Genomic DNA, 18740 nt, shown 5'->3' with positions numbered 1-18740 from the left:
CACCAGTGGCCGGTCATAGTCCTGCCGAACTCCCACACGGGCAACAACCTTGGACCCTCCTCCACTTGCTGACACCATCCCCTTCTGGGCCCCGCTCTCGCCCCTCCCAGCGCTATGCCCCAGGCATGGCCGTGTGGGCCCGCTCATATGGCAGCACACCTGCATGGATGCCCGCTATGGTGACAGTGGCTCATGGGCAGTGTGTGACGACCATACAGACACACAAGGGGCTCAAGCGTCGCCACTGTAACCAACTCCGCCCTCAGGCCCCTGCCTTGATTCCTCCCCCACCACCTTCCCAGCTTCCTGGTGCGGACACTTCCCTCGAGGTGGAGCCCTCCCCTTCCACCTCCATCTCCTCGCCGGCTCGGCAGACACCCCTTCCGCCACGCCGGGGTATAGAGACGCCCTCTGACCCCTGCCCTCTGGTGACACCTTGATGGATGCCGCAGACAGGCTGCCCTCCCCTCCCCCAGTGGTCCTTCCGGACGTCTCACAACCCGTGCCCTCGTTCCGCCCGCCTCGGCATCGTCCGGGGAATTTCCGCCCCTATGCGCCAATTTCGGGGGGGAGGGATCTAGTACCTCACGCCGTGGAAGTTGAACACGTGCCAGAGCAAATGGACGTGGTCAGCCCATAGAGGCCTCCGCATCCGTGGCGGCTATTCCGCGCAGCGGCTCTCGCGCAGCGAGGGCGCCATCGCTACGCTACGTGCAGACAGCCGCCAATAACCGCTCCCTCCGGTTTCGTATATAGGGACCCACTCTGCCCTAGTCCAGCCAGTCTGGTACTCGCTCTGGATTGAGTTTCTATCTCGGTGGTACTGCGTTCTTGTTGTTGCTCGTTGTTGACTTTTGCCTGGCTCTGGTTCCAAGTGGATTTACTGTTGGTGTTTGGTGTTGTGGTTTCTACAAACCTCCGTTGTTTATCTCTTCCTTGTTGCGTCGGTCATAGTCGGTCATGGTCGGTTGTCGTTGGTCTGTCGTCCGACTCGTCCTTGTGTTTACCCGGTGGTGCGTGCTCCACCGCCGGTGACTTCCCCGCCTGGCGGCTCCGATTCGCAGTCCAAGGCGTTCCCACAGTTGGTTGTGGTCACTACAGTCCCATTAAAATATAATTTAAAAACACGTCCATTAAACCATACATATATGCAATGCATTTTTAGTAATTCACTATTATAGACCACAAATTCCAGTGAAATAAATTCCCTGTGATATTTTCCTTAACTTTCTTGATGTATGCAAGTACAGCAAGTGGTCAGTCCCATGGAGACCTGGGTCAAAGACAGTTAAGCAGAGTAAGTTGCATGGAAACAAAGTCACTCCCAGCATTGTTGTTTTCAATACAAGAAATTTCTTTTGTGGTAACAATCGAGAAGTTAAAAGCTGCCTGCTGACATTTATTGTTGAAAAGTGGTTCTATCATTCAGTCACTTCTGATCAGCCATGGAGAACAGAAAAAGGAAAAGTTACACACTAGATCAGAAAGTAAAATTTGTACAAGAGTTTGGATGCTGATCCACACAATCAGGCTTAGGAGTTGCCTGTACTACAGTATGTATGTCATCAGCAAAAGAAATAGTTCTTTGAACATGTTTTTAAGATTGGGTACAAAATCAACAAAACACAACTATCAGCAAGAAGGAGGTATGAAGATTTGGAAAAGGCACTTTTTACATGGTTGCAGCAAAAATGGGTTGCAGTTCTATTGATCAGTGGTGACATGCTGAAAGCAAAGGTGCCAGAAGTATGAACATCACTGCTGATTTCAAGGCTTCATCAAGATGGTTACAAGGCTTTAAATATAATCATGGAATCATGGGGAGAACAATTTCTGGTGAATTGAAAGCTGTGAACAATGTCACAATGCAACACTGAATTGATGAGGTTCTGCTGAGTATATTTAGAGATTGTTAACCTCATAACATCTACAACTGTGACAAGATTGGTCTACTCTACAGTCTGATTCCTAGTAGAACAGTAGCTGCAAAGTGTGGCTCATGTTATGCAGGTACAAAAAGTAAAATTGATATGACAGTTCTTCTCACCACAAATGCAGATCAAGTCACCCACTTGTGTCAGCAAAATCTAAAAATCTGAGGTGTTTCAAAGGTGTAAAGATGAATCCTATGAATACAAATCCAATAATTTTTTTGGATAGTTGTGATATTAACAGAACAGTGGTTTTAAAAAGAAGAGGATCCTGCTTCTTATGGATCAATGGGCAGAACATCCACTCTAAATAGTTTTGAAAATTTTTGAGTGGAATTTTTCCCTCTAAACTATACAGTTTTATACAGCCACTTCATTTGGGCATTATTGCAAATTTCGAAGTTCATTATTGAAAAAAACAGTTGAAGAACTGACAGCTGCAGGTAATGAGAGTCATGAAATTTTTTTGGCTGCCTGGCAGCTGGTGTTATCCTCCACAATAAACAACTGTTTCTAGGAAGCTCCAGGAAGGGACTGCCATTGATGATGGTGGTGGTGGTGACAGTGAAGTCATGTCTGGTAATGAGTTAACTCTACTGTAGGGTGCAGATTTCGGCAGTTTTGTATATTTTGATGATAATATCACCATGTTTGTGGAACTATAGGATGAGGAGATTATTGCTGATGTGTTCCAATAATGTGGTGATGATCAAGAAGGTGAACCAGCTTCAAGTGGCAGTGTAGAGATGGAGATGACGACCTGAATCTTGAAACACCTAAACTAAGTGAAGTGTTAAGTGCAGTCAAAGTGTGCACGTATTACAAAACCTGAATTCATTAAGAAGTTTGGAAAATGAGGTGTGTACACTAAATGCACAAAAAGTGAAACAAGGCAAATTATCTGATTTCTTTAAATCAGGATGAAATTCAAAATAATGTATTTTCCCTTTAAAACTGTACCTTTGCCATTTATACAGTGCAACATGCCAAATTACAATATAGTATCTAATTTCTCTAAACAGGAGTGAATGATATTTTTTTTCTTTTAATACTGAACTCTATCTTTGTTGATTGTAAAGTTTACACATGTAGACCCCCTATACGCTTTCTTTCTTTCTTTTTGCCCAATGATAAATATGATGTGTATTATCATATCTTTATTGGACTTCTAAGTAATTCTGAGTTACGAGTTTTTTATTTTTTTTTCTCTTCCTCCTTACATAAATATAAATTAGGTCAAATCATATTGCAAATAAAGTACACCAGATAACATTGTAGGCAATACAATAACACTCATAGGACAAACTTCACTGCTCATATCATCACAAACACAGAGAAGAGGGTATCAGATCGACCTAGTGATGGCTTATACGCTGGAGTCTGGTTTGGTCCTCTCACAGGCCACACTTGAGAATCAGTGCCTTATGTGTAATGGCCACAGTAGTAGGTAGTAATGTTGCACTAGTTATTCAGTTTCCATGGTAAAAATAGGTGGTGCCACTACATCCCCCCACCCCCACTAAAAGTGACCACCAAGCGAGATGAGCATACCCTGTCATGCCACCATATACAGAGTCACTTTGCTTAGGCATGTCAAAGAGAGGAGTAATGTGACAATGCAGACAATAATTACCAGCAAACACCCAGAGCACTGGAATGGCGTCATAAACTGGTTTTTGGTCCAGAAGAGTTGGGATAGATGGTGGATCAAAGTCCAAGGAGGTTCCTTCGAAAATACAGCACAGGATGACACCTGATACGGAGTTATATGAGTCACCACTGGTCTAAAGGGTATGCCAAGAGTGGAGAAACTGGCAGCTACTGTACAGAATATCAGAGATGAAGGTAATGATGGTATCAAAGAAATCTTTGAAGAGAGGTCACAAGATGCATCATGAACCTGTGGCATGTGGTATGTAGGGATTGTCCTGGATCCAGCTTGGGGAGCATCAAAGCTCATCAGCCCATGCCCAGGTGCCCACCTGGAAAAGAGATGCCTCTGCAATGACATGCTGTGGCGGTAGATGCAACCACAAGAGTGCGGTAATGGGTAGCTCTGCAGTCGCTTTGAACAGCAGGGGTCTTCAGACAGGATGGTCCTTCATGTTGCTAGAAGACCACAGCAGATGTTAAGTGTGGTGTTGGACATCATTTCCTAGCAAGTGGCAGCCACGACATAATCTTCTACTTTGTTCAACTTTATTGCCTGAGAGGTTGAGTGCCAGGGTTGCCTGGAAGTACCCTTACACAAGTTCATTTTAGCCCCTTGCAGTTTCAAGAATCATGAATCCAAAAGCATGAGAAGAAGAATCTATCTCAAAAATATTGTTCACTGTTGGCTCTGTTCCTGCAAGAAAATTTACTGGGTGAGTGATTTTGTTGTAAGCAAATAAAGCTGGAACTTTTCCTAGCAATGGCTCCCCTGATAGCATCCACAGGAACATAGGTTTGTCTCAACTTCCTGCACTAATGTCCAAAACTAATTTCACAGGATATATGCTGTGAAAGGATCAAGGTATGTTTGCTGTGTTTTGTCCTGAAGATTCTAAATTTCCATAGATTTATCACTAACTTAGTTCACTTCCATAGGATGGGCCATAACAGCATTAGAACTGTTAAAGTAGACCTCTTGCAAGTGTACTTCTTTGCAGCACATGTAGCGTACTGCGTGCCAATGAGACACCTGCTTTTGCATGGCAAAGAAAACAATGTTTACAGCTGGCATATGACTCTGATGCTAATGTGGTCCATCGCAGCACGTGTGGTTGTTTATGAGGTTGTCCAGACTACGGAGCAATGGGGGCCCTGCCAGAGCTCGCTTGCATTCAGCGTAATCTGTGCCAGAGAGCAGACTGCCACAATATCTTCCACTACAAGCAGACTATGAGCCAGGGGCGGCTTCTGAGGTAGTGCCACTGTGCCATGGCACCACTTGCATAGAAAAGAAAGAAGGAGAAACATATGCAAATTGCACATAAAACATTGTTTTGGAGTATGTATTTTCTGATTTGAAGAGGCACGTTTCGTTGCACGCACTTGCATGGTAGATTTCTGAAACCTGGAGCCAACTGCAGATTGGCACTGTCTGTCCTCATAAGTGTTGTGTGAAAGGCTTGGCCATTGGTTTCTACATGCTTCTTATGGCAGAGGTCTGACTCAGAGCTTTATGTTCCTTCCGCCAGAGAGCAGTAAAATGCAGGACCTATAGAAGCATGATCTGCCATCTCTAGGGATCATGTTAGAATACATCGGGGCACAGATTTCTTGTAACCATTTTTACAATCTTTCTGCAAGTTAATGCTAATGCATTCCTAAATGCTAATTAATGCATAATTAAATTGAATACAGAAATAATACACTTAAATATCATTATAAATAGCTATTTGCAATTTGAATATAATTATGCCCTTAGATTTTGAAGCTAACAGGCATTATTTCAATATTGGTATATCTTCCAACAGCAAGGCTATTGCTGCAGAAAAAAAAGAAACTAATGTATTCACTGCATGTTGAGCATCTGTTTTCCATACAAAGGTGTAGTATTTCTGTTCATTACGTTCGTGCAATACAGTTCTGTACAAACATGTAGTTATTGCGAGGTCAGGTAATTGACCGGGTATATACAGAATATGCACAGTGTTATCTGTAAGGGAAAAGTAAAGTAAGTGAGTTATTAAAAACGTCATTTAGCAACAGGACTCTCAGATAAAAAACACTAGGTAGGCCACTCCTGAATCTGAATTTGTAGTAGCAAAGAAAAAAATCAATGCCGTAAGTTCAATCCAGAAATTTACCAAAATACCAAAAGAAGAAATGGATTTGTGGTTGTGAAGAAAGCAATGGGTGGTTTTTTTTTTTTTTTTTTTTGGTGTGGGGGCGGGGGGGAGGGGGGGGGGGTATGTTCATTGGTGTAAGACATGAAATGTCAAAGCGACACATGAATAATGTGCCTAGTCTTTCATTTTTAGGCAAGACCAACATTCAGCAGAAATTAGATTCGCAATATAGACAAACAGTTGACAGCCACAACAAATGTGTAGAATAGAATAGATGTATATTGAATGTAACTGTAAACTGTGAACTGGTGCTTTGGAACTGGCTCTCAGGGGCCACGATGAATCTGATGCCTCTCAAAATAAGGGTTTTTTTACAAGCTAATTCAGTTCGGCATGGCACTGGATACACATCTTCAAGTTCATCTCATTAACGCATCAGTGTTCATAGGCATTTTTAAGACCGTTCTGAACGAACTGCTACGGTGCACGTTGGAACTCTACCATGACAAAGTTCGTAAAGAAATAAAATATGCCAATTATGTTGCAATAACTGCGGATGAAAGCACAGATGTTTCTTGCAAACTTCAGTTGGTTATTGTTTTGCAGTATGTTGTTGTGGGAAAATGTGTTGAAAGATTCTGGAACTTTGTTAATCCAGAAAATCAGAATGCTCATACTATAGATGAGAGTATTCTGAAAGAAATTGAACCATTAAATGCCAATGAGTGAGCAAAACTAATAGATCAGAATTACAATGGCACAGGGTTAAAAATACACTTACTCCCAGATGAAAACACACTTTTTCCGTGTTATTAAGTGACAGCATATTTTCCCTCGGAACTGTAAAACTTATCAATCGTTTGAATGGTTATGTTTTTATACACTGATGTAGAATTTCCCGGCACTTTAGAAAATGAAACTCAGGGAAGAAAACTCCTTTTGGAAAGATTTTTGATGTGCAGCAACATGTACACTGCATATTTTCATATTACAAAAGTATAAATTCAAATTCCACCAAACACCGCATGTTACTTTCCAAATCATTGTAATTGAGATTGTGATGCGCTATTGTAAGCCATTCATAGCTCATGTCACATGATCCTGCCAGTCGATGACAGTGGATATTCAGAACACAGGACACGTGATGTAGTCAGCTAATAGCAACATCACTTATGTAGCACGGATACACAAACCGGAAAAGTTAATGTTTTAAATTAATATACATAGTGTTGATATAAGAAAAGCAAAGCTTTCACATATAATATTGATCTCTAAGGTTAATAAGCTGCAAGAGAAGCTAAGTTTTTGCATATAATGTTGATATTTTTTGCACGTTACACTTTAAGATATATCACACATACGTGCCAGTAACATTTTTAGCTGATTCCAGTGACTTGTCCTCAAAGATTTCCAAAAATAAAATAGCAAGCACAGAGGAGAGAGAACTTCCTGTAACACTACATCAATTTTCTCATAATGATGACATGAATGTCTGATCTGTGCTCAAAATACTTCTAAGTGGCTCTTCATCAAACGCTCTGTGTTTTAAGAAATTCATCGTACACTCGCACATAGTTCAACTTGTGTAAAAGGAAATTTACTTTGAAAGTAACACTTTTCAAACCACCATTCGCAATATTTTCCCACGACTTGTTAGAAATAGGCTTGTTTCAGTAGTTGTCAGAGAGTGCCAGATAATAGGCGCCACCACACTTTGGCAGCTGCTATGACGCAGGAAGCCCGTATGTTCCTACATGTAAGACATTAAAATATCTTACATTATGTCACAAAAGAAAAAAGACATCAGACGATACTCGAAAAGCATCGGAATTTTGTGAACCATACTAAAACGGCACATTTAAAGTGCATACTTAAAAAGCACATTCGTCTGTCCAGATTCCCAATGAAGTAGGCCTCGACCTGACATTAAGCTTTTCAGAGTGGGTTTTGGGATGTAAATTTTCTTGGAGTACCAGTACTGTATTAACTCATTTTGATTCTTTATTATGGCATAATGCCATAAGTGCTAAAAGATGAAAATGTGCACTTGAAATGCAGTGAGCAGTTGAAATTAGCCAATAGTGTGGAACTGAACACTTCGTTTCAAACAAGTTGACCGCCTCAGCGTAAAAGATTAATAAAAGCCAAATTTCTTTAGTAAACCAACACAAATAACTTCATTGTTCTACAAGGCGATTAATGCATAGCTGTCAGAAAAGTGGAAATCCCCCCTCCCTCGAGCGTTTGAGATACGACATCAAAAATTTTAAAAATTGAATTTTCAAAAATATATTCATTTTGTAGCGCACATCTTTCTGAAGAGTCTGATACATAAAACATATATGTTCAAGAGCAACACATCATAGTCCATTTTCTACTAGGAGATATTTTTATAACAGATTGACAAATAATATAAAATTGCTAAAATGAAACATATTTAAGACAAAATTAAAGCAACTGTTAACTGATAAATGTTTGTAATCCATCAAGGATTTTTAATGTTATTGTGTATAATTTATCTTTACTTCTTAACTTTTTTTTAACGTTGTTGTGTTTGTAAACTGACTATGTCCACAACCATTAAGTTATTATGGACAAATAAACCATTTATTTATTTACTGTCCAGAAAGTCCACTTGATGCTGAAAGTACAAGCAGCAGAACATACAGCGGAAAAAAAAACTTAAGAAAGGGCGATGGAGAACATGAGAAGATGGTTCTCATTTATGCATTAATTAATCAGCAGTAGCTCTCAAATCACTTCATTTTGGACAAATTTTTTGTGTAGGCCTACTGAATGCTTTCTTGGAGGCTACCTTCATAAAACAGACAAATATGAAAGTTCAGTGAAGTCAAAAGAAACTATTTACTACAATAATAGGTACTGTGTCAAGGCTGTTTTTCATTGGTAGATTTTTCATGCCTTAACAACAATCTTCACTTACTTGTCATGCATAGGTATCACCAAAACGCATCTGTAGGTACTGATAGGCTGTCTGGACAGACCTTGGAAGTATTGGTGAGGGGTTGTTTGTCAGCTGTACATGACTTGGCAATGGAGTGAGGGGAGTGTTGTTATCAGGGTGCACAAAGAAGACCACAGCATGGCGTGCTCGGCTCCGCACTGATGCTTGATCAGGCATCACAACACGATGTGGCTGCAAAAAGAAAATTGTTTTCTCAGGTCTCCACTGTTATTAAAATGGTTTTATATTTGAGACATACAAGCATCTGGAACTTTTATGATCTTGTTAACACCACAATAAATGTACAATAAAAGTTAAAGACCGTAAACTCATCACACACAGATTCTGATATGCTGGTCTACTCATCTGCAACTCTCTGAACAGCAACTTTCTGAACAGCATGGCAGCGAGCTGGTATGACATGGGCATACAAAACTGCCACAGCGTCTACAAAAATGCATCGACAGAAATGGTGATTATGTCAAAAAATAGCTAAATGTTCAAGCTGTAAACTGATGTAAACCATTGTAGAAATAAACAGATCTATGTACTTATAAAAAAATAGGAGACCTTACTTTTGGGATTACCCTCGTATTTCACATTTGAAACGGTTGATTCTCATTTTCTTACTGACTAAACATGGACTACATTTTTTTCAGAGGCTCCTGAGGTTGATCTTCTTCTTCTCCTCTTCTTCATTGCTGTTGGTGTTCATCTTCTGTGTTCAACACATTTAAAACTTTTGCACGAAGTCTCCAGTTACTTTAGTACTTATCCTTTTACACGTTCCTGCACAAGTTTTTTTGAAAGATATCTGAGATATTTTCTACTCTTGAGATTATTGCTGGTGTTCCTTTCCAGATTATAACTTAATTTATGGCAGCAATGCTCATCATCGAAAAAAACACCACCAAAGGCCATCACTCTGTGTTTCTTGCAATGTTGATAGACCCACAAAGTTTGTCAGCAGTGTCAATGCCTTCTTTTGTGTGATCATAAGAAGTTATAATTTCTGGTTTCTTGAGGTCACCTGCTCCTCCATAAATTTTTCCATTGTTGAGAAGGCTGGATATCAACAAAACATTCTTGTACTTTTTGGCACATATGAAACAAGTGTTGCCTCTTTGTAAAAATCAAACAGACTTGAGTGGGACTCTCATTTTCTGGTTGCTGTGAATTCTGGAATAATTCGAAGCTTAGTTTTACATAATTGCCAAAGAATGAAATTTATTTGATGCCAATTCCTTTACCAAATCACAATCCATAAACCAATTGTGCCGTGACATTTCTACCACTGTAGAAAATGGGTGCTGCTAACCTTTTCACAACATCGGAAGGTTTATTACTTACACTAAATGGACTATCTGTTTGGGTTCGAACGTATATTTCCATAGTAGATGTATAAAATAGCCAAGAGTCGACTATAGCACAAATTTTTATGCCATATTTGCTTGTTTTTTGGCATATATTCTATGAAACTGCATCTACCTCGAAAAGCCTTGAGTTTTTCATCGACTGTGACTTTTCACTAAGTGAATAGCATTTTTGGCAATTCACAACAAATTCTTCAAAAATTAATTCTCATAGGAGCTATGCAGTCAGTTTTTCTTCATTCTCCTCTTGTTTTCACATCATCAAAATGAATAGATCACATTAAAAACTTAAATATTTTTATACTCACAATGGTTAGGAAGTAATCCATTCGCCATAAGTTGTTGAGATTCAGACGATTTGTGTGGTACACCCCAGTGAGATAAAGCAGCCCCGATAAGGCTTTCATTTCCACTGTGTCTGTCTGTTCAGTGATCTTGAACGAGAATAGTTATCTTGTATTGTAAGAATAAATTTGTTTGTATTTTCTACAATACGCTGAATCATTGTGTCACAGGTGAGGCATTTCCATGAATCTAGAATATTAGTCATGATTTTTGCAGGTCCGATTACTCCAGGCAGATGAAGTAAAATATTTAGTTTACCTCGTCTTTGCCTGTTCCTCAGCTTTTTTTGCCATGACCAAACCTCGATTATTTTTTTATTGTTCCATGAACAGCTTGTAATGTCGATTTGGTGCTCTAATCTTCATCGTCTTCTCAGCTGGACTGAGCATTCAGTTCCATAGCAGAATCTCCATCTCTTTCCGATACGTGGTCTTCTTCATCGGTGTCACTGCCCTCTGTAAAACTGTTGTCCTGATCATCCTCATTGTCGGTATCACGCAGAATTGCATTTATCACAGCTTCAACATCCAAAGGATTGTTTAAATTATACATCTCTTTATGCCCCATAGTACCTAAGAAATAAATATGATACGAAACTGAATAAATAACATGGTACAAGCATTGAAGTTCACGCATATCTGACACATACAATTCAGTTTAATTTCATTGTTGATTCGAGACATATGCAAATTCACCATGTACACTACTTTAAATTACTAATAAGCATTAAACGTTTAATAATAAATAATGGAAAATGCAAAGTTAAAAACTTACATGGAGGGTTGCGCATATTCCTCAGATATGAAACATGTGTTGCTATGCTGTTTACCGTAGCGGGCAGTGACCAGGACTGAAGTACGCTACATATCTGACACATACGCGTGCCTATCAGAACGTTAATCAGGCAGGTAGGTTAGAAAATTTAAAAAGGGAAATGGATAGGTTAAATCTAGATACAGTGGGAATTAGTGAAGCTCAGTGTCAGGAGGAACAAGACTCTGGTCAGGTGAATACAGGATTATAAATACAAAATCAAATAGAGATAATGTAGGAGTAGGTTTAATAATGAATAAAAAAATAGGAGCACAGGTAAGTTACTATGAACAGCATAGTGAACACATTATTGTAGCAAAGATGGACATGAAGCCCAAGCCTACCACTGTAGTACAAGTTTATATGCAGAATAGCTCTGCAGGTGACAAAGAGATTGAAGAAACATGATGAGATAAAAGAAATTATTCAGACAGTGAAGGGAGACGAAAATGTAATAGTCATGGGGGACTGAAGTTGATAGCAGGAAAAGGAAGAGAAGGGAAAGTAGTAGGTGAATATGGAATGGGGGTAAGGAATGAAAGAGGAAGCCGCCTCCTAGAATTTTGCACAGAGTATAACTTAATCATAGCTAACACTTGGTTTAAGAATCATGAAAGGAGGTTGTAAATGTGGAAGAGGCCTAGAGACACTGGAAGGTTTCAGATAGATTATATAATGGTAAGACAGAGATTCAGGAACGAGGTTTTAAATTGTAAGACATTTCTAGGGGCAGAAGTGGACTCTGACCACAATCTACTGGTTATGAACTGTAGAATACAACTGAAGAAACTGCAAAAAGGTGTAAATTTAAGGAGATGGGCCCTGAAAGAACCAGAGGTTGTAGAGAATTTCAGAGAAAGCATTAGGGAACAATTGACAAGAACAGGGGAAAGAAATACAGTAGAAGATGAATGGGTAGTTTTGAGAGATGAAACAGTGAAGGCAGCAGAGGAACAAGTAGGTAAAAAGACGAGAGCTAGCAGAAATCCTTGGGTAACAGAAGATGTATTGAATTTAATTGATGAAAGGAGTGCAATAAATGAAGCAGGCAAAAGCTCTGCCATAGTCGGTCCCAAGCCCAGTTGAAAAAGGAGGAGGGGGAGGAGTAACACCTCATAATAAAACCTTGGTTCACCTAGCCCAGGTGATAGTACCTCGTGAGGGCCCCTTGACAGGGATACGGTGAAGAACTCAATGGCCATTGAAGACGGAGGTGAAGATCATCGGTATGGTGGAACTGGCAGAAGAGGCAACCTTGCTTTTTGGGGTATTATAAAAGCTATTGTCCAAGGTTATTTGGACAAAGGGCACGACGGTTTCACAGGTTAGTGGCGGTACTCCTATAGCGTCTGTTCCACATGTTGTGGCAGATGATCTGAGCTTAACCAGACTGAAATCTCAATTTCAGTCACAAACTCAGTCCAAATAAATCAACATGGACACAGCACCTTCAAAGACAAATTACCCCAGTGGGTCAAATCCCACAGTTGAAAAACCGAAAGTGGTCTATTCGAATTCTGGGGAGACCACAGAAGTGTGCATGGAGGTAAATCAGAGTGCCTCAAAGCCCCATATAACAAAATCAAACCAAAATCAAGACTTTGGCTAATGACATTTAATATAAATTCTCTCTTAAAAATGGGAAAACTAAAAAGCATCCTGGACAAATCCAGAGAACGTAAAATCAAAATTATCGCATTTCAGGAATTATGATATACAGATGAAAATCCTTTTGATTCAGCAGAATACAGGATATACAAAGGAAAACCTGGAAAATGAGCCATGGCAAATTGTCCACAATTTGGAACTGGATTTATAGTAGATAAATCAATACTTGATTCAGTCACGACTTTCAAATCTTACTCGTGTTGCCTCTCCACAATGACAATAAAATCAGCTAATAAGATATACACTCTAATCAACGGACATGCACCAACTAACATCACTAACAAAAACAAAATATGAGAAGTAGAAGAATTCTGGAACCAATTAGAAAATATTCTCCAAAAAATCCCAAATTCCCATGTCAAAATCCTTAAGGGTGATTTCAATGCACAAATTGGTAAAGAAGAAAAATATCGATATTGGGTAGGTAAATGGTCAGGACATACACAGACCAACCGAAATGACATGTAACTCATTGAAATCTGCAAAAACTGCCAACTGTTTTTCAAATTGACATTTTTCAAGAAAAGAGACTCGGAAACCAAAACTTGGATCTCACCTAATCCATTACTCGGTGAATATCAGTTGGATCACATAATGATGTCCTGCATAAATACAGTAGAAATCATGAAACTTAAAGTCCTTAATGGACTAGACCTAGATTCCGACCATTACCAAACAAAATTCTCCCTAGATGTATTTCAGAAAAAAGAAAATTCACTAATAAATCTCCACACCGTAAATATGATGTACAAAAGATAAATGTTGTTGTTGTTGTTGTTGTCTTCAGTCCTGAGACTGGTTTGATGCAGCTCTCCATGCTACTCTATCCTGTGCAAGCTTCTTCATCTCCCAGTACCTACTGCAGCCTACATCCTTCTGAATCTGCTTAGTGTATTCATTTCTTGGTCTCCCCCTACGATTTTTACCCTCCACGCTCACTAAGAAATCTCCACACCGTAAATATGATGTACAAAAGATAAATGGTAATGAACAATTTACAAAAGAAACACAACATTTAAAACCACAAAATTGGCAACAACTGCAAGCAGGATTTTTAAAAACAGCTGAAACTATAGCACCACAAACAAGAACACATTAACACCCATGGTGGACAGATGAGTGTGACCAACTCAGACAACAGGTGTGGCAAAACAGAAATACCCTGGAAGATCAAAAGATACCAGGAAAACAGTCACAAAAGCAATACAAACAGTCCGTAAAAAACACGATTACAAAAAAGTGCAAGACATAGAAGATGATTTCAAGAAAAACAATTCCTGAAATTTCTACCTAGCAATCAAACAAAAATTAACAAAGTACTCTCCTCCATCACTCCAATTCAAAAATGAACATGGAGAAATTGCCCATATCAACACCGAAAACTGTGAAATTCTTGCAAAATACTTTTTTAAATTACTGAATGGTGGAAAGCCTGCAGAAAAATTTGAGTTCCGTCATACACAATGAAACCCAGACTCAAAGCCACCAAGTTTACTGGAGATTAAAGAGATAATTCAGTCGCTAAAAAATAACAAAGCATCAGGAGAAGACCAAATCACTGCAGAATTATGGAAAAATGCAGGAGAAAATCTTATTGCAAAACTCAAAGAAATTGTAGATGAAATCTGGAAAACTGAAAAAATCCCCACAGATTGGAAAACAGCAATCATACATCCTCTGTACAAAAAAGGAAGTAAAACAGACCCCAACAATCTCTTTATTGTCAATAACATACAAAATTCTGTCTAAAGCCCTACTAAACCGAGCAGAACCTCGCCTGGATTCAAAACTAGGCGAATAGCAAGGTGGATTCAGAAAAGATCGATCATGCATAGAACAAATCCTTAACTTGAAAAATTTGATGAAATATTTGCATAGTACTTCAAACAAAAGTTATGTCATCACGTTTGTCGACTTTAAAAAAGTATATGACAGTACAGACCGAGAATTCCTTTTTGCAGTGTTAGCAGAATTCGGACTAGATCAAAAGACAACAAACATCATAAAAGAAACACTCATGGAGACTAAATCCAAAGCAAAATTTATCGGAGAATTGAGCACAGAATTTGAAATGGACACAGGAATATGACAAGGGAATGGACTGTCCCCAGTGCTCTTCAATTGTGCTCTTGAAAAAGTTGTTCGAGAATGGAGAAAAGCAGATGTACCAGCACACAGACTGGGACGAAAATGAATGGGCATAGAATTAGACTGTTTAGCATTTGCTGACAACATGGCACTGATCACCCAAGACATTGCCAATGCACAGAAATAGCCAGAATTATTACAAGAGCAGGCAGCAAAAATAGATTAGAAATTTCATTTGAAAAAAAAAATTATGACTGACATCAAAGATGCACCTTCTGATCTCAAAATTGGTAATAACTACATCTACCAAGTAAAAGAATTTAAATATTTAGGGGAATGTATTGCAGAAAATTGTAATGAAAAGAAATCTGTCTGACCGAGAGTCCAGAAAATGGAGACGGCACTTCAACTAACAAAAAATGTTTACAACAAAAAGAGTCTCCCATGGAACTGCAAAATATGACACTACACAACAATAATTAAACCCGAAGCACTCTACGCATCTGAGACACTAAATCTTCAACACAGAACACTAAAAGGGGAATTAGAAGTGAGAGAAGGTAAAATAATGAGGAAAATCCTAGGACCAAGAACTAAAGATGGTGTACATTATCCAAAACCCAATGCAGAAATATATAAAAATATCTCCAAAATAACAGACACAGTGCATATGAGGAGAATCCAATTCATGGGGCATTTAGAAAGAATGGACTCAAACAGGTTAATGCACAAAATCCATACATTTTTAAAGAACAAAACTATAAGACCGAACTGGTACAAAGAGATGAAAAAGACCTAAGTTAGAGTCTCCAAATCTACATGACAGAAATGAAATCAGAAAAATCACAAACACACATGGTTTTGAGGGAGAAAGGAGAAGAACTAACCGACATACATGGTCTGCACAACGAAAACTAGCCTATTTGTTGAGTATAAAGGAATTATGGGCAAAAAGGAAGGCCAACAAATGTCGATTACGCATGGTCCTAAGTGAGGCATCCACAAAGAAGAAGAAGAAGAAAAAGTAGGCAAAAATGACGACAAACGTCTCAAAAGTGAGATCAAAACAAGTGTAAAATGGCTAAGCAGGGACTGCTACAGGACAAATGTAGGGATGTAGAGGCATATATCACAAAGGGTAAGATAGATACTGCCTACAGGAAAATTAAAGAGACTTTTGGAGAAAGGAAAAGCACTTGTACAAAAATCAAGAGCTGAGATGGAAAACAAGTTCTAAGCAAAGAAGGGATGGCAAAAAGGTGGAAGAAGTATATGTACTTGAGGGCAATATTATGTAAATGGAAGAGGACGTAGATGAAAATGAATATGATACTGCGTGAAGAGTTTGACAGAGCACTAAAAGACCTAAGTCGAAACAAGGCCTCGGGAGTAGCAAGATTCCATTAGAACTACTGATAGCCTTGGGAGAGCCAGCCCTCACAAAACTCTACCACCTGGTGAGCAAGATGTATGAGACAGGCGAAATATTCTCAGACTTCAAGAAGAATATAATAATTCAAATCCCAAAGGAAGCTAGTGTTGACAGATGTGAAAACTACCGAACTATCAGTTTAATAAGTCACAGCTGCAAAATACTAACGTGAATTCTTCACAGACAAATGGAAAAACTGGTAGAAGCCAACCTCAGGGAAGTTCATTTTGGATTCGATAGAAATGTTGGAACACATGAGGCAATACTGGCCCTACAACTTATTTTAGAAGATAGATTAAGGAAAGGCAAACCTACATTTCTAGCATTTGAAGACTTAGAGAAAGCTTTTGACAATGTTGCCTGGAATACTCTCTTTCATATTCTGAAGGTGGCCGGCGTAAAATACAGAGAGCAAACGGGTATTTACAATTTGTACAGAAACCGGATGGCAATTACAAGAGTCGACGGGCACAAAAGGGAAGCTGTGGTTGAGAAAGAAATGAGACAGGGTTGTAGCCTTTCTCCGATGTTATTCAATCTCTATATTGAGCAAGCAGTAAAGGAAACAAAAGAAATTTTGGAGTATGAATTAAAATCCATGGAGGAGAAATAAAAACTTCGAGGTTTGCCGATGACATTGTAATTCTGTCAGAAACAGCAAAGGACCTGGACAGGGTTGGCTCAGGTGACTGACAGAACAGGGGAGCTATGTAGGAATTTTACAAAGGAGGATCAGGTAGTGATAGTGGATGGAGCAGGGAACAGTCTTGACAGGAACAGGGAATATGATGTAGGTGGTGCCCTGGTAAAGATAGCTACTCAAACTGGTGGCACTAATGTGCATTTCATGCTGCTGCTTCAGCATCATGGTCGACCTCATCTTAATGCAGCTGTTAGGCACGTTAACGTGGAACTGGAGAGGGCACTGATGGCAGAGGGCGTGGGTCACATTTCAGTGGTGCCAGTTGGGTCTATCAATAGGTCAGGTTTCACTAGGCATGGTCTGCAGCTCAATAGGTATGGGAAGGGGAGCCTGGCAAAGCTTATAGGTGACAATGTTGTAGGTGGTGGTGGGATTATTCATGGAAAAATTCCTGTAGTAGTTGGCTTTAGAGCTGCACCTTTTTTAGATTGAAGTCAGCTGATAGGTATACCTGCTTAAAGGAAGTCCCTCTAACTAAGGGCTCACCTTCAGAGGACATCATGTTTCCAAGTAGAGAAGGAATTAGCATATTTCATTAAAATAAAAGAGGTATCAGAGATTAAGTTAGTAAATTGCTTATGGATGTTGACTCTGAAATTTTTGTTATGTCGGAGCACCACTTAAACAATTTGACAATTCAGAGGCTTCCTTTACTAGATTATAGATTAGCTGGCTGTTGTTCAAGGAGTTCCTTGTGGGGTGAGGGAGTGGCCATGTACGTAAAAAACAGTATTCCATTAGAGTCCATAGACATATCACTGAACAGATATTTGAATGTTGTGCAGAGGCAGTTGAATCTAGTGGAACTACACTTCTAATTTTTGTTGTTTATAGGTCCCCTAACTATGACTTCAGAGCATTTCTGCTCAAGCTAGGGAGGGTTCTTGTTTCACTTTGTAGGAAGTACCAGAAATTAGTTATATATGGTGACTTCAATATAAATTTTGTATATGATGGTGCAAGAAAAAGTATGTTGGTAGATCTCCTAAATTCATATGATCTGATGCAGACTATTTTTTTCAATTATGGTGCAGGGGAACAGTAGCACAGCCATAGACAATATTTTTATTCACTCTTCATTATTAGATGGGCATTCTGTTAGTAAAAGGGTGAACAGCCTTTCAGACCATGATGCACAAATTTCAACACAAAGGCTTTTCCACTCAAACAAATGTCACATATAATTACAAACTATGTTGGCAAGTTAATCCAACAGTAATAGAGAGTTTTTTTAAACCTTGTCAAGGAACAAGAGTGGCTGGATGTTTATAGTGCCGATGACATAGATGACAAATAAAATGCTTTCCTTAACACATTTCTCAAGCTCTTTGAGAGTTGTTTTCCATTAGAAGATTCTAAATGGGGTACTAGCAGTTATAGGCATCTCCGGGTGGCTGACTAGTGGGGTAAGGATATCATGTAGAACAAAGCAGGAATTATATCAAAATGTTAGAAGTAGTCACAATCAAGCTAAAGTAGCCTATTATAAACAGTATTGTAAGGTGCTTAAAAATGAAAGGAAGGCAAAGAGTATGTGGTATGCAAATAGAATAGCTAATTCACAGGATAAAATCAAAACCATATAGTTAGTTGTGAAGGAAGTGTCCGGTCAGCAGCACAAGGTTGACGGTATAAAGTCAGTTCAT

At 39.1% G+C, this 18740-nt stretch overlaps 1 protein-coding gene across 1 annotated transcript in view; it reads right to left on the bottom strand.

Moving 5' to 3' along the window:
• LOC126263128 (uncharacterized) overlaps window positions 1-18740 on the bottom strand; it is a 200189-nt gene that overhangs the window by 13777 nt on the left and 167672 nt on the right. The window contains exon 7 of the mRNA XM_049960153.1: window positions 8652-8864. Coding sequence (XP_049816110.1) covers window positions 8655-8864 — 210 coding nt within the window. The 3' untranslated portion in view covers window positions 8652-8654. The remainder of the gene's footprint in view (window positions 1-8651; window positions 8865-18740) is intronic.

The sequence above is a fragment of the Schistocerca nitens genome, chromosome 1, assembly GCF_023898315.1.
Source record: "Schistocerca nitens isolate TAMUIC-IGC-003100 chromosome 1, iqSchNite1.1, whole genome shotgun sequence".
Lineage (NCBI taxonomy): Eukaryota > Metazoa > Arthropoda > Insecta > Orthoptera > Acrididae > Schistocerca > Schistocerca nitens.
This window is presented reverse-complemented; position numbering and strand designations above follow the sequence as displayed.